Source organism: Aspergillus lucknowensis, assembly GCF_044049455.1.
Source record: "Aspergillus lucknowensis strain CBS 449.75 chromosome Unknown BJX67scaffold_1, whole genome shotgun sequence".
Taxonomy (NCBI): Eukaryota; Fungi; Ascomycota; class Eurotiomycetes; order Eurotiales; family Aspergillaceae; genus Aspergillus; species Aspergillus lucknowensis.
Window position 1 is genome coordinate 692,351 of NW_027263545.1, and position 21,977 is coordinate 714,327.

The 21,977-nt window shown below is 50.4% G+C and overlaps 7 protein-coding genes across 7 annotated transcripts, besides 3 other annotated features; 5 read left to right on the forward strand and 2 right to left on the reverse strand.

The window, feature by feature from the left end:
- Positions 1-3,334: 3,334 nt before the first annotated feature.
- BJX67DRAFT_9577 (prephenate dehydrogenase (NADP(+))) lies at positions 3,335-5,097 on the reverse strand. The gene is made up of 6 exons (XM_071035663.1): positions 4,911-5,097; positions 4,745-4,856; positions 4,539-4,687; positions 3,881-4,480; positions 3,675-3,806; positions 3,335-3,582 (listed from the first exon to the last, which is right to left on the reverse strand). Exons 1-6 carry the CDS (start codon positions 4,989-4,991, stop codon positions 3,427-3,429), a joined length of 1,230 nt encoding a protein of 409 aa, XP_070891454.1. The 5' UTR covers positions 4,992-5,097; the 3' UTR covers positions 3,335-3,426.
- Positions 5,098-5,673: 576 nt separating this feature from the next.
- BJX67DRAFT_339621 (40S ribosomal uS11 domain-containing protein) lies at positions 5,674-6,858 on the forward strand. Its single transcript, XM_071027683.1, has 4 exons — positions 5,674-5,889; positions 5,956-6,028; positions 6,102-6,262; positions 6,328-6,858. Exons 1-4 carry the CDS (start codon positions 5,685-5,687, stop codon positions 6,477-6,479), a joined length of 591 nt encoding a protein of 196 aa, XP_070891455.1. The 5' UTR covers positions 5,674-5,684; the 3' UTR covers positions 6,480-6,858.
- Positions 6,859-7,132: 274 nt separating this feature from the next.
- On the forward strand, positions 7,133-8,615 carry BJX67DRAFT_339622 (AAR2 splicing factor family protein). The gene has a single exon (XM_071027684.1). The coding sequence runs from the start codon at positions 7,235-7,237 to the stop codon at positions 8,588-8,590; it is 1,356 nt and encodes a 451-aa protein (XP_070891456.1). The 5' UTR covers positions 7,133-7,234; the 3' UTR covers positions 8,591-8,615.
- A 50-nt stretch (positions 8,616-8,665) lies between these two features.
- On the reverse strand, positions 8,666-10,212 carry BJX67DRAFT_9670 (branched-chain amino acid aminotransferase, cytosolic). Its single transcript, XM_071035676.1, has 3 exons — positions 9,652-10,212; positions 8,981-9,585; positions 8,666-8,926 (listed from the first exon to the last, which is right to left on the reverse strand). Exons 1-3 carry the CDS (start codon positions 10,064-10,066, stop codon positions 8,741-8,743), a joined length of 1,206 nt encoding a protein of 401 aa, XP_070891457.1. The 5' UTR covers positions 10,067-10,212; the 3' UTR covers positions 8,666-8,740.
- Positions 10,213-12,642: 2,430 nt separating this feature from the next.
- BJX67DRAFT_369140 (putative C6 transcription factor) lies at positions 12,643-14,796 on the forward strand (the record flags this gene model as incomplete). The annotated part of the gene is made up of 6 exons (XM_071030718.1): positions 12,643-12,777; positions 12,876-13,505; positions 13,560-13,711; positions 13,782-13,961; positions 14,016-14,369; positions 14,424-14,796. 6 exons carry the CDS (start codon positions 12,643-12,645, stop codon positions 14,794-14,796), a joined length of 1,824 nt encoding a protein of 607 aa, XP_070891458.1.
- Positions 14,797-16,189: 1,393 nt separating this feature from the next.
- Positions 16,190-18,276, forward strand: BJX67DRAFT_9716 (putative eukaryotic translation initiation factor 3 subunit EifCl). Its single transcript, XM_071035683.1, has 3 exons — positions 16,190-16,687; positions 16,828-18,093; positions 18,202-18,276. Exons 1-2 carry the CDS (start codon positions 16,379-16,381, stop codon positions 17,947-17,949), a joined length of 1,431 nt encoding a protein of 476 aa, XP_070891459.1. The 5' UTR covers positions 16,190-16,378; the 3' UTR covers positions 17,950-18,093; positions 18,202-18,276.
- A 349-nt stretch (positions 18,277-18,625) lies between these two features.
- Positions 18,626-18,985: a sequence feature (Protein overlapping with rRNA (BJX67DRAFT_369142, KAL2872481.1) was converted to a misc_feature.).
- A 142-nt stretch (positions 18,986-19,127) lies between these two features.
- Positions 19,128-19,230: a sequence feature (Protein overlapping with rRNA (BJX67DRAFT_369142, KAL2872481.1) was converted to a misc_feature.).
- A 764-nt stretch (positions 19,231-19,994) lies between these two features.
- Positions 19,995-20,026: a sequence feature (Protein overlapping with rRNA (BJX67DRAFT_369142, KAL2872481.1) was converted to a misc_feature.).
- Positions 20,027-20,339: 313 nt separating this feature from the next.
- On the forward strand, positions 20,340-21,965 carry bna5-1 (kynureninase; the record flags this gene model as incomplete). Its single annotated transcript, XM_071030719.1, has 4 exons — positions 20,340-20,533; positions 20,577-20,931; positions 20,986-21,472; positions 21,532-21,965. 4 exons carry the CDS (start codon positions 20,340-20,342, stop codon positions 21,963-21,965), a joined length of 1,470 nt encoding a protein of 489 aa, XP_070891460.1.
- Between the last annotated feature and the right edge of the window lie 12 nt (positions 21,966-21,977).

Sequence of the window (21,977 nt, forward strand, 5' to 3'; positions counted from 1 at the left end):
CCATGAGACGGGGTATAGTTGATAATCTGGCTAAAAGAGGATGTCATTAAAGTCATACAGTTAGCATGCACAAGGAGCAGTTATTGAAGTCCCATTCACCAAAACCCAAAAGCCTGATAATAAAGGACCTGAGCAGCATGGCAGGGGCTTGCAAATTATGTATCTTAGTGGCAGTATCTAAGTATATAAATTAAGGTATAAAGATAGGCTGTATAGAGAAAGAGACCATAGGGAGCAGTGTGGTATATAATAACTAATAAAATATAGTGGGGTGAAAGATAGTTGATGAAAGAAATGAGTGTTGGTAATTTAAGCCTCCTCCAAGATGATGTAGTGGATGAGAGAATACATTCCTATACTCCTGGTCAGTATAAAATGGCCAAAGAATAGGGAATCAGCCATGATAGCGAAACTAGATACTATCACGAAGGGAGTATAGAATACTGTTTGATGCCTGAAAAAGGCAGCTCTATAATAATTTCGTGGTGGTAATAGAGGCAATAGATAGCCTTGAACAGGAGTAGAAGGTAGGAGGAAGGAATTTGTACTTATTAATATAGCTTGTAGACAAAAGAAAGGCGTGTCAAGTCCTTCTAGCAGGGCGCCCATAATTTTGCCCTCTCATGCCATGCAATAGATCTGCATGTCAACGGGCCACATGCTTGGCCAAGTGTGGCTTATCCAGACTTTGCAAATAGAAAAAAAGGGAGTTGCATAGAAGGTTGGATAATTAGAGATCTGGATAAGAATTTAAAAGATAGAAATCCTAGCTTGACTTAACGCAAAAACCAAAAAATTGCTGGCAGGATAGAGAGATTGTAAAATCGAGAATGCCTTGAGGGGACAAGCGGGACTTTTATCTTCCCAAGCTCGCCATTGCTATAAAAAAGAAAGGCTTGGTTCCAGGAGAGATGTCTGGGCACATGGTCTGTGCTTGGTACCCCAGAATCTTAAAGCAAAGCAAGCAATAATGATAGGGTGTTTGGCAGTGCTCAACTATCATGCAGTTCTCACAATAATGATGTTTAGATTGTCAACCAGGACCAGGCATGCCAATTGGGCCAGAATACCTAGATTAAATTGATCTTGTTGTCGGTGCAGAGTCAATTGTGGGCCAGGAAAAGTTCTCCAGGTTGTTATCAAAGCGACGACCTCTCGTACGCTTCTAACCCCGGGCTCTCACACGGGACTTCCGAAGGGTTCAGATTGACTTGTCTTACCTGGTGCGATCTTGTCCAACGAGTATGGAGACTCGTCACTGTCGGGTTAAAGTCGAGGTGAAAGGGCAGGGCCAGCCTATAGTATGTATACTATAGCCTGTAGAGTAAGTGCTAGACAAGTTATTTTGCAAAGATCCCTAAAGAGGTTACTCTGGAATAATAGTTGCATTAATCACAAAGATAGGAAAGCTAGATACAGTGGTAATGAGCGTCCTTAAGTATTCCTCTGGCTCCTACCTTCCAGTATACCTTTTGGAGTATACCTTGAAGTATACCCAATTATACCGCGTAGCCCTGTATACTTCGAGATATACCTTTGGGAGTATACACTAAGGTATATGGTCACGTGCCCTTTACCCTTGTTCGTGGGTGTCAACCTTGGTGACCTCCGTCATACAACAGCGTAAATAGGCTAGTCGTCACCCGTCTAGCGCCGGCGTTAATGCAAGGTGGTAACACCGAAGCTCTTTAAAATTATCACTGCGATAATTTTGTCATGGTCGTAATAGTAAGTGTTGGTAAAATGAGCGTGCGGGAAATATTATTGTCTGATAATATTTCCGCCCTGGTAATGTTAGGCCTGGCATAATATTTTCACCGCCTTGGCGTGGGTCATAACACAGGTCTAGTTTCCTACTCGAAATTTTGCTTTTTCTTTTCCTTCTTGCTCTTGTCCAAGTTGGCTGACTTTCTAATTGTTGCTGGCCGATCGTGAAGGATTCCGCGAGGATTTTCCGAACTCCGATTAATCTTGAAAAAGGTAGTCGAAGGGCAATCAAAAACTCCGTGTTGTTCCAAAACCTCCTTGTTAGAGTTAAATAAGTCAATAATCATACTCCTCCGAGTAGTTATATTTGCTGGCATCAGTGGACCAATGATTCGCTCTGGTTCATCCTGGTCAGCCGCCATATGGGAATTCGCAGCCCTCGTCCAAAATAACCCCCAACAATTAATAAGCACGGGTGGCCGTCGCTTTCTGGATTTCTTTTGCCCTCTATGCAGTGTGGTGTTTACATTTTCCCCCAGTACAGAACACTCCGCGGGCGAGGAAAAGGGCGTCTTTCACTTGGTACCAAGGTTTGTCGTCGGGTTGTTGTTGAGGTTTCCGTCCTTGCCCTTGTTGTCTGTATCTTGTGTTGTTGAGAGCGGGGGCCTGGCATTGAGCTTGAGGAGATAATGCATAAAATAATCACGTCGATCCCCAAGGGGAACAACCAGGAGTGTGGATCTCGAGATTTTCTTGCCAGAGTTTCGGATGCCGATGTGACGAGCGTTTGTTTCAGCCTGGAGGAGGACATCAAAGACAGTACCTATTTTCTTGTCGCCCAATCCACACAGCAGCCGACAAACGAGACTATGGGGATTTCTCCACGACTTCACGAGACCAAATATGAAGCTAGTGCCATGTGATACTGTGTAGTCTATTCTCCACTCAGGATGCATGAAGCTGTCATCCCTCAGTTAACAGCACGATGGACTGAATCCTAACTCTCGCCATATTCAGCTTTGGCACCAACAGTCGGTATACGCAAAGATGACATCTTTCAATTCGGATATCTATCAAACTATGTGCCAAACGATCCCGTTTTGAACTTCATCTCCGAAAGCCATGCGAAGTGAGGAAATCTTCGAGGCTTCACTAAACCCAGTCCACAACCAGCGCACATTCCCCGCAGCACCGAGAACCAGATGTCACCCACCGTCCAAACCGCAATACCCATATGTCAATTGTGCCTGTAGTCCTGGAAGTGTTACAGCCTTCGCATGGAGCTTATCCCATTCCTCGGCAGGGTTCAAGAACGAAAGTTTATATGGACCCAGTCAGGAATCCGACCCACCAGCCTCGGTCACTTTCGATCACTTTCAATGTGGACCTCCCATGTGCCGGGTTAGCTTTCGCCCTATGATGCCGAAATTTAGCTCCTCTCACGGAGGGAGAGAGAGAAGGGAGGACCTGAGAGATTGCAAAACAACCGCAGACATCATGGATTTGCTTCGGGAATATGACACGAATATACAATAGTCTGGCATGTATCTCGTCATTTCAAACTGCGGGTGTCTGAGGGTGAGGCTGGTTCGCGAAAGCTCTCGTGCTCTCATGAGGATATCATGTCACACACGAAGCTCTAAATCGAGATCGGAGGTTGCCCAGCTTTATATCATACTGCGCCCATCATTCGTTCCATATTGTCGTCAAGTATCATTGCTAGTTTTCGTGACTTGTCTTCTCTAGAATTGTCTTCATCATCTCGTTCCCAAGACTAACCGCGTCGGCAAACCGTGGAGCGAAGTACTGTTGAATTCTCTCAAACCGATCGCGATATGATTCAAAATCTCCAAACGAAACGCAGTCGGACCATGCCTAGAGAGAACGAGATATTGACATCAGCATACGTTCAAGTTGAATGTCCACGGTCCATGGGACGCCAATATGGACGAATAAGTCGGACTTACCCGAGCCGCAAACGTAAATTCAAGATCGTCAGACCGGAACGTCTTGTCGTCGATGGCTGTGTCTAGCGCCTCGTCGAGAAGATCTGGGTTACGGAATAGGTATTCTGTTACTCCGAGCCACAGACGGAAGAGCTACTCTAGTCAGCCAACTGCGCTGAATGTCATGTCGTAGGTGTTGCCCGATATGGGGTGGAAGGCCGACTTACTGGCGTCGAGCAGATCATATGGTCATAGGGCACAATGCCGAGCTTCGACCAGCAGTCTACGATAGCCAGCAGACTGAGGTGATTGTTTGGGGGTGATGTTTCACGGGTTCCTTTTGACAGCGAGAACCTGTCCAGAACTTCATCACTCAGCAGCAAGTCCTGTTTCTCTGTACCTTCTCTGAATACCGCAGCTCCTGCAGCCCTTACTCGGCGTTTGAGCTCATCACGTTGACCCTCAATCATGAGCTTATAGAGTTCCGTCACTGATTCCGCGTACTGTCGTATCTGCTTCCTTGCGGCCGGGTTGAGGATCGCCAGGCCAGCATAGACATGCCACTTGTTAGAGTAGATGCGGAGGGTGATATTGATCTTGACGTTCTCGATGCCTCCTACCCAGCGCGATATCTCCCAAGGGAATTGTCTGTTTGCATGCCACGCCGTCCCCATACTCAAGAACGCTGCGTGTGTAACTGCTTGGGTATCTGCTGTGATACGGTCGTGCATCTCACCACTGAGATAGACATACTTGGAGTTGAAGCACGACAGGACTTCCTCCACGAATCGGAGACTCGAATCTTTCGCACGGTGTTGGATCAGGACCTAGGTAGGACGAGGGTTATTCAAGGTTCACCACAACCAATGACTCTTCGGCACGCACCAATGGCTGGGCCTTCGGGTTCACCTGCGGGCCATGCAGGGAATGGCACGATATTATTTCTACATCTTGCGGGAGATGCTTATCAAATGCGGCTAGTTCCGGCGCTTTGCAGGATGTTTGGCCGCCAACAATGGCGCCAACCTTGGTCGCTTTTCACAGGTTAGAGACGTTGCTGTTGGAGTGGCTGGATCAACGGCAGGACATACACGGGCCATACTCTCCGACGACCTTGTCGATAACTCCGGCCTCTACGCTGTACAAGATGAAATCGCTAATCCTTGAGACAAGGTGACCATTCGGATATATTGTTACGCCACTCTATATATACAATGAGTTTAGGGACAGACAGCGCGAGCTGTGAGTCGGACGTACTTGAGCCTCGAATTCTTTCTTCAATTTATTAAAGCTATCGGGTTTGTCACACGCATTTATCCTTGAGAAAGTTAGTAACATGCCACTGCGCACGCAGTGAGAAGCTAATATCCTGTTCGTGGTTCATTAGCATGAGACTCGGAAAAAGTATGCAAGTTCATGTAGCATATAGTTTTGCAAGTTTCAGACAAAGATAGTAAGGTAGCGAGTTTTTTACATCATTGACGGAATGCCAGCTCACCATCGGACCAGAATGGCATTGACGGTTCACCAGAAGACCATACTCGAGCCAAATGCACTCAAGTCATCACGCTAATAAGGGCACAACGAATAGAGAAGGGGTGCTCACCGACAGGATGATAAGGCATCTGATAGTCAAGAACTGGGCGAAATCAGATGACAAGGTCGCTATTACCTCCAACCTGCATTGCTCAACCTGTGGGCATACATCTTGCCCATATCTCCCATTCCAATGATGCCAATAGAGGCAGTTTCCTTCGTGAACGCCATGTTGAAGAAAATAGATCCTCGAGCTGATAAAAACTGTTGTCGGTCAGATACGCTCCAAGATGCACTCAGCTATGGAGTCTCAACATCACACCAGGTTAAAAGCCTTGCTGTTGGAGTCGAGGATTATCAGAACACGAAGTAAGCGACTCATGGAGAAAAATTTAAACACAAAAAACTGGGCAGTTTTACACCGCCTTTCGGTCCGACACTCTCACCGAAATTTTTCTGCCTCAGGCGACTATCCTCCCTCGCTTGACCTCTTCAATGGCCAATCAGAATCCACCCATCTGCGGTAGGGCACACGGAACTCCACCACAGGTTTTCCTGTCTCTCCATCCCGACACCACAGACGCTTCTTCTTTTTTCTCCTCATATTCCATCCCACATCAGCAAGTCGACACAATGGCCCCCAAGAAAGCCGCCGCTGCCGCCAAGGAGAACGTCTCTCTCGGTCCTCTGGCCGGAGATGGTATGCGCAACCTTTCACATTCGAAATTTCCTTGAAGCGAGAACTAACCGAGAGATTTGTCAATAGGCAAGCTCGTTTTCGGCGTTGCTCGTATCTTCGCCTCTTTCAACGATACCTTCGTTCACGTTACCGATCTCTCGTATGTCCGCCTCGCTCCTCGCCTTCGTCAAGCCTCGAGAGTTCCAAAGAGCCATACACTAATGAGACTACAGTGGTCGCGAAACCATCTGCCGTGTCACCGGTGGTATGAAGGTCAAGGCCGACCGTGACGAGTCCTCCCCCTACGCCGCCATGTTGGCTGCCCAGGACGTCGCCGCCCGCTGCAAGGAGCTCGGCATCAACGCTCTCCACATCAAGATCCGTGCTACCGGTGGTACGTACCCCAAACCCAACCAACTTCAAATCGAGAAGGACATGAAGCTGATATAGTGGCTATAGGTAACGGCACCAAGACCCCCGGTCCCGGCGCTCAGTCCGCTCTCCGTGCGCTCGCCCGTTCCGGCATGCGCATTGGCCGTATCGAGGACGTGACCCCTACTCCCTCCGACTCTACCCGTCGCAAGGGTGGTCGCCGTGGTCGTCGTCTGTAGGCATGTGCGAGCCTGCCGTGCTGCGTATTTGTGTGCTGCGTTTTGGTCTCGGGTTGTGCGGGGTTATCAATCTTGCGTGGTCGGATATGGTCGCATACATTTGCTAGTAGCTCGGGTTCGTATCTGCTGAATGTGGATGGAATAAACGCGAAGAACGGCAGTTATCGCCTGGTCTTCACTTTTTCATGCCCGAAATATAAAGGTTCAGTTCGCTGGAATATTCCGCCTTTGGTCCCGTAGAAGAAAGTAGGAGAGGCTCGTCTTGTTTCATTATACCCAGCAGTAGATGATACCAATAGATATAACCGGTATGGTCAAGGCGATGGGGGCTCACTAGACGGTGTTTTCTGTTATTTTTGTCTTGAGGCGAGGCAAGCAGAAAGACTTCCCCGCAGCTTGAGGAAGATCAACAACTTCACAGCAAAAATTATTGAGCCACACAACCGGCCATGCTCATAGCACTAAGCATATAAACCAGATTCAACAAACATTGTCAATCTTGCTATGGTTAGTACAAGAATCAGCTTAACTAACAGCTACTCTTGGACACGTCCCACCCTAACCACCAGAAAACACGTTGACGTCAGCCCTCGCAACTCCAAACTACCCAAATATATTTCTTCAGCCTCGAACTTCTTCCCCGCACTCACTTCCAAATTGCGCCAACAAACCCCATCAGCCAGGCATGGAGCCAAGCTTTAGTATCACGATAAAGATCGTCGCAAACCCAATCTCCTCGACATAAACACCCCAAGATGACCGAACTCACGAGATCCCGAAACCAAGCTCACCACGAGCCCTCCCCAGTCCCAACACCAACCCTGCTAACCCCCCACCTCCCGCCCAAAACCCTCGTCGGCATCGACCTCATAACATTCACATCAACACCCAATTTCTACGGAATCCGTGATATCCCAGCCGGATGGCACTTCCTGTACACAGGCACAACAGAGGGGCTCTCGCTCCGGTGCGGGGAGTGGTTTTTCATCGATGAGAGTAACGGGAAGGATGCCGTGGGTCAGCCAGTCCTTATACGGCGGTGGAATAGCGTGACCGAGGCACTCGAGCCGTTGCTGGGAACAGGGGAAGGATATCAAGAGGCGATGCGGTATAGGGCTAATCTTGGAGCGTTGTGGAGGGGTGGGGGGTTGTTTGGGTATCGGAGTCGGGTTCCCGCTCGGAGGGGACCGGACGCAACCCAGGATGATGATGAGGGAGAGGAGGAAGGGAAGAGGGAATGGCGTGAATTAACGGATCGGTTGTCGGCGGGGCTGTTGAGTCGGATTACGGGTGAGGAGTCTGGCGCTGTGGACTGGGAGGGAAGTGCGCGGTGGGTGGTTACGTCGGGAAGCACGGCGAGGCGAGATGATGATGACATTCCAGGGCTTGAGGGGTCGATTTCAAATCAGTTTGTTGGTTCTGGGACTGCCGGTGAGAAAGAAAGGGAGTTCTCGTTTCTCCCTGTTGACCTGAAGATGACGTGGAGGGAAGGGGCGATAGGTCGTGAGAGGACAGAGGCAGCACGAGATCGATCGTGGGCGTTGGGGGAGATAATCCAAAGGGTATCTTCGCATTCTGAAGCTGATGGCGAGGCCCAGGTCCTTGGAGAGCTACAATTTACGTTCCTAATGGGCCTTACCCTGATGAACTTTTCATGCCTCCAGCAGTGGAAGCGGTTATTGCGATTGATCTTGACATGTCGACGGGCTATCATGGAGAGGGCATCTTTCATGGTAGATGTCTTGCAGCTCCTCTTGCAGCAGCTCAAGCGGTGCGATGATGTGGAGGGCGGCCTCTTCGACCAACTAGGCGCAGAAGAAGGAGCGGGTGAAGGTGGCGATTTTCTGCGAAAGTTACTAAAGGGGTTCAGAAAGGCGCTGTACGAAGTTCTCGAGGATGGGGGAGGGTCATCTCCCGTGAAAATTGAATTCGAGCGGCTCGAGACATACGTGAAGTGCGAGTACGATTGGGAGCTGAATCGTGATGCCGTGCTCCGGAAGGGCATGCTGCAGCTTGAGGATGGAGAGGAAGTGGAAATGGAAATGATCGAAGACGAGGAGGACGATTATGCACCGGTGGTTGTCGATCTAGAAACCATACAAGAGGGATAGCCATAAGTACCTACAAAAATATCTAATACCCATTGAACCTCTAATCTGTACATTAACTATGCCGCTGGGAACCCGGATTTTGCAACACTAAGCTAGTCTATAATGAATTAACGAAGACCAATATCCGTCACGCACGTACATATACAAGATTTATTTTTCGCTCTCGTTCTCGATGAGATACGACCACTCATGGCTCTCCTCTCCATCCTTGCCGTACATAATAGCTTCAAGCCAGGACTTGAATAGTGCCGCGTACCCAGCACGGTCTGCACCCGTCTTGAGCAGCTGAATATCGACATCACCATCCCTAATCAGCTTCACAGGGGTAATGAAGAACTGAACTCATTAGTTCACTGTTTACTCGAACTCTACCGGGTAAGGGAAGCATACCGCAGTCCCGCAAACAAAAGCCTCCACGACACGTCCCTCCTTCCACGCCGCCTCAACATCCTTAATGGTGAAAGTCTTCTCAACAACTTCAACAGCCCCCAGTTCACCCACAGCCTGGGCCAGTCGAGAGCGCGCCAACTCCAGGACACTTCGCCGTGTTATACCAGGCAAAATGAGCTGGTTCTCCAGCGGCGCGGTAACAAGCTCCCGCTTCCCCGTCTGCGTATTCTCCCAGACAATGAAAAAGTTACTAGCTCCCGCTTCAGTGACCTGGCGGTCCTCACCAAAGAGCCAGAGAACCTGGTCAAAACCTTGTGCTTGAGCTTTACCGTGCGCAGCGAGCGAAGGGCCATAGTTAGCACCGAGTTTGGCGTAACCGAAGCCACCGGGCCAGGCGCGGATTGTGTCCGGGTGCGAAGCGAGAAGTTTCAGGCCCAATGGTTCCCCAGGGCTCGATTTGATTCGAGTGGATGGGTCGGGCCAAGGCACTGCGATTATGAAGAGGAGGGCTTCCTTGGGTGCTTGGACGCCGAGCTGTGTGCCGCTCCCAATTAGGGTTGGGCGTAGGTAGAGGAATCGGCCGGGTTGATTCTTGGGAAGCCAGCCTTTACATTGTCAGTGGGACTAACTCTGAACGTGTTGATTAAAGACGAGGGCTGGAAGGAACGTACGTAGGCCGTCAATTTGCATAAGTTTCGCAATGAGTACCTTGAGCTCCTGGAATCGGAAGCTAGGTAGGGAAGTCCTGACAGCGCTGTTGGACAGGCGCTCACCATTGAGGTCTGGTCGGAAAAGGCGCAGTTTCCCATCGAAGCCACGATAGACTTTCATGCCCTCAAAGCATTCGGTGGCATAGTGCAAGCAGGATGCTGTCGGAGGAATGCTGAGATTCTGGAAGGGCTTCACTTCGGGCGTTTCCCAACCATTACCCACTGTCCAACGCACGGTAACCATGTGGTCGGTGCAGTGGGAGTGACTGAGTTCCTCCGGGGATCCAGGGAGAGGCACATCACGAAGCTTGGTGGATCGAGTGATTTTGACAACCGAGGCGTCGAGTCCAGCCATGGCAGGTGCAATTGAACCCATCTTGATTTGTATGGAGCGTTATCCTGAAGAGTGCGTAAAGAATGAGATGGAAAGTGCGTGCCAAGGGGAAAGATTGTTGGAATTTTTTGTGAGGACGAATGCCGTGAGTCAATGAGCTATACCTCTGGCAGCGCGGTGAGTCACGATAAGGATAGTCGAGTCGTGGCTCGGCTCCTGCGAAGATTGAGGCCTTTGCGAGATTCTACGCGGAAAGAGGATATTGACAATGTCAAGGGAGAATCCCTAAGAGATGTCTTCAGGGTGATTTTGCTTGCATGGAGTAAAAAGCCTCCATGGTTGCTTCACGATTTTTACTGATAAAACTCCACCACTCGTATTTTGCCCCTCGTCTGGCCGACGCTACCCGAGGGTCAGGAACGATCGCACTGAAGGGCGACATGGAAGAGAGGGTGCGTGATCCTGCTGTTAGGGGCATTATTCTAATCTTTCCACATGGGCTCTGGTGCGGCAGCGCAAAGTATGCCGGAGCCTGAGAATCAAGGGCTCTCTGAAGTATAGTGAGCGTTTACAGAATCGAAAGATGCCGGGCCTCGCACGGCCAAGGATTATTTCCATCACAAGTTTTTAACAAGGGTGGCCGGAAGGCACAACCGAAGACCAAAAGGTGACACGAACCCATGGTTTTGACACCACCCAGGGGAGTGGCAACCACAGAAGCGAACCAAAGCTTCCTTTCAGGAAGAGATTTCCAGCCTATGATATCCCGCCATAGACGCGAACTACTGGTCCGATCAGACCACAAGACTCCATATTCCAGCAGCCTTTGTGGGGTGAGGAGCCACTGAGCTCAAGATATCATCTTGCGCGACCGTCGTAAGCCTCCGGAACCATTCGCTGGAAGATCCTCTCGGGAACGGGAGGGAGGTCTTTGACGCTCATCCAGGCCCACTTCTGCGTCGACGTGTTCTGATTGTCGGACTCAAAGCCGACTTCACAGGACAAGTCGCGACTCGCAAGATATTTCCATCCAATTGCATTAATTGTGTGGCTTACAAGGAGGTGGGCTCGTGCAAGGCTTGCGGGGATGCAGGGGACTCAGTCATCGATCGACCGGAGCGACTCGCTCGGGACTTCTGGCTGTTCTCCATCCATCCATCCACACCACCTCCTCTTGATGAGTCGGCTGCTAACGTGTGCTGAGGGGTGATTTGATCATGAGGAACGCATGAAGCTGGAGGTGTGGGTTGAATGCGATCACGGATCACAGACGGGAGGAAGGCCTGGGACTTGCAGGCCCGCCAGGAGCCGCTGAGTCGACGGCTAAAATCTCCACCCATTTGACGGACGTTCTTGTTTCCGATGAGAGTGAATGAAAGGCACTTGTTGGACATCCATTCTTCCTATGTCAAAGGTCCAATTTTTCCTGTGTCTTGTGCCTTCTGTAGCTCTTCTTTCACTGCCCGTTATCTGCCCAATCCCGTAACAGATGGCGTTGCCACCGGCTTTAAAACCTGTTGATATTTCCGTGGGATAGCCTCACATACTGCTCTTCTTTTTCCCTGCTATTTCCCCTTTCAATTCCGGTTTTCTTGATTTTGCCTCTGTCTCCTCTGACAGGGTTTGGAGAAGGCTGCTATGATTGGAGGGGATGTGAGCGTTGCGAGAATTGATTGTCAGGTGCCTTTGCGTACCAGCTCCAAAGCGAGGACCCGACAGTCCGAGCATCCAGGTAGGCGAAGAAGCGAGCTCTCTGTATTTCTTCCATTGCCATTCCCATCGTTCTCATCACCCACCGCCCGTCAGCAGCACCAAGAAACCAGCGCAACCCAGGGTCCTTTTTGAGCTCTGTGACCATGGCGCTGTCACAGATCGGGCGACCTCCTTTGTCGAATAGCAACTGCCGCCTTCCCTTGGGATGTCCGATCAAGGAACACCCCGTTGCCTTCAAGTGGCTGTGGCGTCGTCTCGCCCAGTTGTCGTACGGCTCATCTTGATCCACCCGGTAGCATCATCCACGACTCGGAGTCACCCCCGTCGCTTGTTTGCTTGCCTGGGTTCCTCTACCCGGTTCCCTGACAGTCCGGGAGCTGCCACCATCGATCGGTGGATTTCCACCCTTGTTGGCTTTTCCCGCTAGGGGGCATCTTCCTGTTTTTGTCTCTTTGAAGGGTTTCATTTTCTCGAGTCTGGACCTTCTCTAACAGTCAGTTTCCCCCTTAGGCTTCGTCGTCCTTCGGCCGATTCCAAGCCACGGCCGGGATGCCTCCGTAATCGAAGATACCGTCGCGTAATACCGTCGATTCGCATTCCATTCCGAACTTCATCACGCCCTTGTACAGTTGTCGCTCCCTTTCCCAGAACCTCGTCGGCTGAGCCTTTTTTCGCCTCGTGATACCGGCGCTTCCAGGGACGGATTTCTGCTAGCAGACCGAGTCGCACTGGTGTATATGAGTATAATATAGAGCGAAAGTGACAAAGGAGCTTAATGCGTTCCCAGGGTATCGGCTTTGTACCCTCTAGTTCTGTGGCCATTCTTCCGAGATACTTTTCTGATAGAGGGTGTTCGGCTACTGCGATCCTTGCTCCTCGTGTCATCCAATTCTTGCGTGGCTGGAATGGCTTCCAACAACAGGGATAAACAGCTGCCCACCATTGCCCCAGGCCCCGGCCCATTGCGAGAAAACAGGCCCTTGACAAAGAACAAAAAGAGCTCCAGTGCATGCCTACCATGTAAGCAAGCAAAGAGAAAGGTGACATACCCAGAGTCGCACAATCCTCCTTCCTGTGCCCTATTCCAACACCCAAGGACCTGTAGTGGCAAGCTAACAGCTCTTTTGTTTCACACCAGTGCACCGGACGACCTGCTCCATGTAAGGCATGCCAAAATACCCAGAGTGACTGCATTTTCGACGAATCAAAAGACCTTAGGCGAAAGCTCGCCGCGAAGCAAACTACCAGAGACTTGGAAAGAAAGACCGAGGATCTCAAATACTACCGACGTGTGTTAGATGCCCTCGTCCAACAACTTCGAACACCGAACGATGAGAAGCTCCAAGATATCTTGAGAATAATACGGACGGGCGATGGTAACATGGATAATATCGCCATGAATGTCCTCAGGTCCTCTCTGTCTGGAGGATCACCAAGTGGCGACGCAAGTGACACCCGCTCAGACGACCAAGGGACAATATCGAATATGGATGACAGGGTTGGGGGGAATAACCGGGTCATCAATCACTCTAGGATAACAGTCGAGAAGCTCTGTGACAACCCCTTGTTCCAAGTCCCATGTTCGTGGACCAATGTCACGGACGATGACCACCTGGTCTCACATTTGATATCCGTATACTTCACATGGGACCATCCCTTCATGCAGGTGGTCGATCAGGAAATGTTTTTGCGCGCTATGACCGCGGGTGAAACCAGCTCAGCGTTCTGCAGCCCTATGCTCGTAAATAGCATCCTAGCCGTGGCGAGTGTAAGATTCCTCCACCACATATTCCAGGAGTTTAGTTTTGCTGATCGTTGCAAGACGTATTCATCCTATACTGAAGTATACGGAACTTTTGGAGATGCCACCTCGCGAGGTCAGCATTTTTTTGAGGAAGCGGAGAGGCAGTGGAAGGCCCAGGAGGGCCAACCTTCATTGGCAAATATCCAAGCGCTGGCCTTAATGAGCCACAAGTGAGTAAAACCATGGAGGCTTCGAAGTGCCTTGTGTGACATCCAGGACCCTTCGGCTGACCGACCAAAGTCTAAAGCTCCAGGGCAAGGACAACGCAAGCTGGCTTTATCTTAGGCAAGCTGTGCAGCTAGGCCATGATATTGGCATTTTTAGCTCCCCAAGGTCAAGGCACAGCGAATGGGACCAGATGTCCGAATCCGTCAAGCGTGCCAGCGCCCGAACTGCTTGGGGTATCTTCATATTCAATTCGTATGGCCTCCAATACTCCTGTTGAAGCGTGCACTCTGTTGACTTAGTTCTTAGTCAGATGTCCATGGAGTCCCACAAGATACCCAACCTTGAGGTTCCCAAGCTCTCTTTGAACAAGATGAATGGCTTCGAAAGTGATACTTTTTGGATTCCGTATCCGCTCCCTGGCTATGCCGAATACCCTCGAAGACCGGCAAACCTCCCGTATGTGATGATCAAGCTGGCTGACCTCGCCAAAACTATCTTGGACGTTCAAAACCTTTTCTTCGACAAAGCTTTTGACATGAAAATCGGTGATGTATGGGAAGAAGTGATCTCGCTGCACCGTCGTCTCGAAGCGTTTCTAGAGAGCCTCCCCGATCCAAGAATCATTGATGGGCGTCCGGTCCCTCAAATGCTGTTCCTGCAGTAAGAAGAAAGAATGAACCAGATTCAACGACGAGATCTAACACGTTTCTGCAGCATTAAGTGCCACCAAATCATTATTTTGCTCCTAGGATTCCTTCTGGAGCGGCAGGATTTCGAATCGACCGTTGACCGATCCACAGTTGAACGGGTTCAATCCAACCGAATCAAGGCCGCAAAGCAGATTTCCGAACACCTCTTTCTATACCGCCAACATTATGAGCTGCCACACACGCCGAGTCTTATGTTTGGTCCCGTGAAAAGCAGTGCGCTCGCGCTGGTTCCATTTCTGGACGACATTTCGGCTGGCGGGGAGTTCGCCGTGCTGTGGGAATTCCTAGAGTCCTTCAGCGGAAGATTTCCGGCGGCAAAAACGGCCTTATGCGAAATCCATGTCGTTATAAGCGGTCGCGATATTTCATTGCCTTAGATGTCGCCACGTAATCCGCCGCCGAGGCTCGCATACTCGTTGTGGGCAGAATCAGAATGGTTATGAATCAGAAGCGCGGACCTGGCATGGATAACAAAGAACAGACTGCAATGCTAGCGGTCTTTTTGTTACTTGGCATCTGAGGATACCATACACTGCGGTCGTTTGGAGGTGGGGAGAACGCGTCACGGACGCCTGGCAAACAACGAAGAACGAGCTAGGAGCGAGCGAAGCCGGCCAGGTGTGTGGTGTGGCATTTTGGAGTCGAGATTAGCGGCTCTGAAATTGTCAATGGGTCAACAAAACGGTGTGGTAATCTGTCCGCCAACAACCTTGGAACAGTAGCAACCCCCAATCCATCCTTGACATCAGGCAGGTTTGCGAGAAGGACCTATCACCAAGGGAAAGAGAAGGTGGATGGTCAAGAACGCTTCCTGAGAACTTTGTCTCTCTGTGCCTCGTTTTCACCTGATGAAAAGCGGCCCGTCCAAGACTGCCAGAGAGTGATAAAGGAATGAAATTTCTCAACCCTCTGGCGCTCTGACGGAGCAGCACAGAATCGGGTTTGGATGGATGACACCTAGTTCGGCGATTGGCTTGGTGTCCGGAAAAATGATCCCGCACATCTAACAGGTCGACGAGTCCATCCCAGGCCATGGTACCTCAGGCCTGCTACCGAGGTACCACCAAATCCTCCTAGCGTTCAGAAGGGTTGGAGGATTGGTTTCGTCAGCCGCTTTCGCTCCTTCCCGCCAGTTTCGAGGTGCATTTGACTACGGACTGTTCAACCCAGGCGGGAGCCTTGACCAACCATTCTGTCATTTCGCCGGAAAGCAGCCTGGGCTTTATCTACGTGCGGGAAGGCCCGCCACACATCTCTTGTGCTCAGCGAGCAGAATACCGGCTTTGCCTCACAGCGATTTAGTCGATTATAGGGTGACAAGATCGAGCATCACCGATAGCACATGAAGCTGTATTAATTAGATCTAGCTTCGATTCGGGTTCTTGGAGAGCGGAGGCCCATTCTCCACTCGACGCAGAGGACGGAAGTGGAGGTACTGCGTAGAGCATGAGCACGCGACAACAATAGAGTGCTCATACAATCGTGAAAGTAAGTAGATTTGAGGGAATGCTTCAGTCTGCCAGGTGATGGATACTTTATCCTCCTCGAACCCAACTCGTAGCGAAAGAGATATACTCGCGTGAGAATTCATGACACAAGGCTTCCTGGCCAAACCGGTTCTCCAAACTTTCAATGTTGTCTGGCGGTCAGAATCTCGGGAATGCAGGAGGTTGTGCAGGTGCGGTCAAGATACATGCACAAAGGGGTCTGCTCACATGACTATCTGATAAACCAGCGACACGTGACTATGTATAGCTGACTCAGGTTACTACTATGCATAGATAAGATAAGCACAAATTGTCCAAGCGAAAACCCTCAAAATCCGAGGCGACAGTCGAAATCCCACATCCCGAACACCGAGTGCACGCCAGACGACCCCCCGCCTGCCTCCCTCCTCCTTGCCGACAATTTACAGGACAAGTCCATAATTGTCGACAGAACGAGTTTTTTTTGCCCACAATGTCCTACGACGAGCGCGTGAATGCGCATCCCAATTTGGGCGATGAGTCCGATGTGGAGGAAGAAGCGCTGGTCAACGACTACCGCGAACAGGTGAATTTCGACGACGGCATGAGCGAATTAGATCGGACTACATCACTTGGAGGAGCGTCTCAGACGCAGGATCTGCAAGCGCAGCTCGCCGCCGCCGCTACTCCATTGGAATACCAGGCCACACTGGAGACGAAGTTCGCAAGCTATGACAACTATTGCAGCCTGTTCCACTACATCCTCAACTCGGATGGACCCGTGGAGTTGGAGGTTCCTTCTGTATGTCGGCCCTTGTTTATACCGCCATTGGTGGTTCTTACGGATTTCGTCATTCGTATTCTGAGTCTGAAATTGTTGGAGCCATGTGTTAGAAGGGGTAATATTATCCACGGTGTGCTAACCTTTCAATCCGTTTATAGTACTACTGGGCCTGGGATGTGATCGACGAGTTTATCTACCAGTTCGAATCGTTCTGCCGCTACCGTAACCGAGTTGCCCGCAGCGGTTCAAACGAAGAAGAAGCTCAGCTTCTCCGCGAGAACCCGAACACCTGGGGTTGCTACTCCGTTCTCAATGTCCTCTATTCCCTCATCCAGAAATCACAGATTAACGAACAGCTGGCCGCGATGAAACGTGGTGAGGATGCGGCGGCGTTTGCTGGAGAATATGGCTCCCGCCCGCTCTACAAAATGCTGGGTTACTTCTCCATCATTGGACTGCTCCGTGTCCACTGTTTGCTGGGAGACTTTAGCCTTGCGCTCAAGACCCTTGATGACATTGAAATGAACAAGAAGGCTATGTTTGCTCGTGTCATGGCCGCCCATTTCACTACCTACTACTACGTTGGTTTCTCCTACATGATGATGCGCCGCTATGGAGACGCCATCCGCATGTTCAGCCACATTCTGGTCTACGTCTCCCGGACGAAGAACTTCCAGAAGGGCGGCAATAGCTACGACGCCATTGCTAAGAAGAATGACCAGATGTACGCTCTGATCGCTATCTGTGTTGCTCTCCACCCAACCCGTCTCGACGACACCATTCACTCCGCTCTTCGTGAGAAGTACGGCGAGCAGCTCATCCGCCTCCAGCACGGTGGACCTGATGCTCTTCCCTTGTTTGAGGAGCTCTTCCGCTCCGCTTGCCCCAAGTTTATCAGCCCCACCCCTCCTGACTTCGACAACCCGTCCCTCAACGTCGACCCCGTTGATCACCACACTGCTATCTTCATGGACGAGGTCAAGAATACCCTGTACAACCCCACAATCCGGTCCTACCTGAAGCTCTATACAACAATGGATCTGAAGAAGCTCGCCGGCTTCCTCGAGGTCGAGCCAGAGAAGCTTCGCTCCTGGCTGCTTGTCAACAAGCAGCGTAGCCGCCAGATTCGCTGGGTGGAGGGTGGCCTGCTCGACGGCGAATCCGTCAGCGCTAATGATTTGGACTATGCTCTGGAGAACGATCTTATCCACGTCAGCGAGACCAAGGCCGGACGGCGTCTTGTGGATTGGTACCTCAGGAATCTCGCTCGTGTCTACTAAATTACCCTTCGCGCATTAATCAATACGTACTGGGATTCTAGAACAAGAACGAGATGTGGTTGGGCGCGTCTCTTACGTGGAGGTCAAACGGTGCTTCACACAAGGCAACAGTGAGAAGATGTTCGATCGGGGGTTGCGTATGAGGTCAGACCGGACCCTCAAGGGTCTAAAATAGACCAGTGATGTTATTCAACGACTACCAGGTCTCCCTTCATCATCTCTTGCTAACATTATGACTTTCCCTTCCTCAAGATTTAGCTTTATCGCTCAAGGAACTTGCGTCTCTCGATTTGCTTGGTAGCCTGCAGCCGGTTGAAGTGATCTGGAAGGGCGACAAGGGCTATTTATCCATCATGTTTCATTTGGGGTTTTTACTTGTTCGATATGTGATATGTCTCGGCTGTGCACTTTGATCTGCATGGTACGGAAAATGGGCCTTTTTTTTTCGAGATGGGGACGATGGTAGTAGAAAGAATATAACCCAAAAGCAATAGATGACATCTAATCGAAGAGAGAAACGAGATGGGTATGTTGTGTTGTATTCTATCATGCCTGGCATATCCCTAGTAAACGTGATGTACAGGAGTGAGGATGATTTGATCGCTTCCATCGGGGTATATTGTATATACAAGGTCGGCTCCCCAGTTTAACGACTCGTCTCAGTTGCGAGCAGCAATTAATCAACGACATCGAAGCTAGTCCCACAGCCACAGCTACTCGTAGCTCGCGGATTGTCGACAATCTTAAATTGACTGCCAATAAGTTCCGTCGTGTAATCAACCGTGCTTCCGGAGAGGAGCTCAAGCGAAGGTTCATCCATAACAACCTTGGCGTTACCAGACGAGCCCTCTTCGGACGGATCTGCTTCGAATATGGTATCTTCTTCGGTGTCAATCTTGGAAGCAGCTTCGAGTGACATAAGGTACTGGAAACCGTGGCAGCCGCCGCTGGTTACCGTGATTCGGAGGTGGTGGTAGGGGTTTTCTTCTCTTGTCGTTGACGGGGAGGATGAAGGGTTGGTGATTTCTCGGAGGCGCTACTTCTGTGAGCAGTGTTCATCTGGGGCCTGGAAGGATCAAAGAGCACAAAAAGGAGAAAAAAAAAAACAGAGAGAAACTCAGAAAGTGCACCAAAAAAAGTAAAAAAACATACAACAGCTGGGATTCGCATGTGGTCACCCACCATACTACTAACCAGCCGGCGTGTGGCTTAAGTACGGCTGAGCGGACGGGAAGCCCTGTTTTCCACACCCTGTGGTCGTATGTGCCAGGGTACTTCGGACTAGCGCTTATACAGCGCAGGCAGAATCCATTCCCTTCATAAGCAGAGGATGTCGACCAAATCTCATCACCGTACTCTCATCACAGCCTTCCCGGAACGTGCCAACATTTCCAACATTTCCAACATCGAGATATCTGTCCCAGAGACACGAACAAAAAGAATGCGCAAACGGGAAACAACAGACAGAACGTACATTTGCAGCTCGCGGGGAGATGTTTATCATCAACGTATTTCCGTCATCGCCTATCTTCGGGTTCTGCGTCACTTGTGCGGCGGGTCGTGTGGCGGAGGACGAGAAGGAGGCTGAGTGTGGCTGAGGTGCATACAGGCATGATGCTGGAACTCTTGAAACTGTGTTTCGCGCTCGCTTTGGCACATATGAAGCGACCGCTGGTGTCGGATATGAAGAATGGCAAAACGGTGCGGAGGAGCTCAATGTTCGGGTCGGAGAGGAAATCACGGAGACCGTTAAGCGGGCGAGGGGGGGCCTGGATAACCGGCGTACGGCGGAGGATACAACCGGATGGGACATACTCGTTATGTGATCGGGTGAACAAAGCACTTCGAAGGATTTTCCACAACTGGTGGCCGGTAACAAGGCTCGAGGCTAGATAATCAGACAATCGGCCTGGAGAGCAAGAAGCATTCTGGAAGACACGATTGGCTGGCGCGCTGCCGGAAAAAGATGGCAGAATAGATTTCCCGAAAATGAGGTCATCAGATTCTCTATGACTAATGCACTCATAACGTGGGCCTTTGTGCACTGCCAATCTTTTTGGGATGAGGGCTGCGACATGAATTCTGCGGCATTTGTACACTGGAGTAAGGAACATACCACTAATGCAGGCAAGTAGTTTGTGGAGGCCCAAAGCACATATCTTGAGAATTTTCTGCCTCCCAGGTAGCCGACTGGCAACATCTCGATCGCTGGTTGGGCTAGGCTTGCTTTTCGCAAAGTGATACAGAGGACTACTTTTGGCGGGGACTGCATAAATCGCGATTTCTCGCTCAATGCTTCAACTCGGTTGCCCTCGTCTCTTGTCCACTCCAAGCATTGTAACCACGTTCAACCAAGGGGGCGAATCTGGCTATTGGGAAGTATTTAAGAAATGGGTTCTCGACTTCATGTTCAGCAGATCAAGAATGGGCCCCCGCTCCCGTACAAGGACGATATTAGAGCGTTCACCAGAGAATACGCGGTGTCTCTGGATGCGCAAGATCCCCTACGCCATTTACGAGAAGAATTTATCATACCGTCTGCGAAGGACCTCAAGAGGAAATATTTAGATCCTTACCAAGGCAGGTTGCGTGTGCTCTAACACTTTGATAGGGACCCTGCTAATTAGCTACGCAGTTGTTGACGACTCCTCGGACCCTCGATGTATCTATCTCTGCGGGAACTCCCTCGGTCTTCAGCCTCGCAACACGCGAAAGTACATCGACTACTACCTCCGAACCTGGGCTATCAAAGGCGTCACAGGACATTTCACCCACCATGAGGATGAATTGCTTCCGCCGTTCATCGATGTTGACTCAGCAGGTGCAAGGCTCATGGCTCCCATAGTTGGAGCATTGGAAAGCGAAGTGGCAGTTATGGGAAGCCTCACTGCAAACCTGCATCTGCTAATGGGCAGCTTCTATCGACCAACCAAAGAGCGATACAAGGTCATCATTGAAGGCAAAGCCTTTCCTAGTGATCACGTAAGCTTCTAAAATTTGATGTACTTCGATACGTGCTTATTCTTATCCTTCCAGTATGCTGTCGAGTCTCAGATCCGGCATCATAACCTTCATCCAGATGGTGCTATGATTCTCATTGAGCCACGGAACCCTGAGCACCCAGTCCTCGAAACTGACCACATACTTGGGGTCATTGATGAGAATGCCTCAACCACGGCTCTTATTCTTCTCTCTGGAATTCAATACTATACAGGACAGTACTTTGACATTGAAAAGATCACTACCTATGCCCATTCTAAAGGCATCGTCGTCGGTTGGGATTGTGCTCATGCCGCCGGCAACGTTGATCTGAAGCTACACGACTGGAACGTTGACTTCGCTGCATGGTGCAATTACAAATATCTAAACAGTGGCCCGGGTGGTATGGCGGGCATATTCGTACATGAGAAACATGGAGAAGTGAAAACGAACAAGGGTAATGAACAGCTGGAGGACTCTTTTCACCCTCGGCTTTCCGGTTGGTGGGGAGGAGATAAAGCTACTCGATTCTTGATGGACAACCGTATGAGCACCTTAATCCTTCCTAGGTTATTCTCGGGGCTCTGACATGACTCTGCTTAGGCTTCGTCCCCCAACCAGGCGCGGCGGGGTATCAAGTATCTAACCCTTCTGTCCTTGACTTGAACGCACTTGCGGCTTCTCTCGAGCTATTCAACCGAACGTCTATGAACGAGATTCGCCAGAAATCTCTTAAGATTACGGGATATCTTGAACATCTGCTCCTGAAATACCCTCTTGATGGACTGCCCGAAAAACCCTTCAGCATCATTACACCGTCGAATCCATCGGAGCGTGGAGCTCAGCTCAGTCTGCGCTTGGCGCCCGGTCTTCTGGACAGCGTCTTGGAGACACTGGAGGATCATGCAGTGGTTATTGACGAAAGGAAGCCAGATGTCATCAGGGTTGCGCCAGCACCCCTTTATAACACGTACGAGGACGTGTGGCGGTTCAGTCAGATTTTCCTGGATGCCTGTCGTAAGGCAGTTCAAGCGTGAGGCTACGTCAAA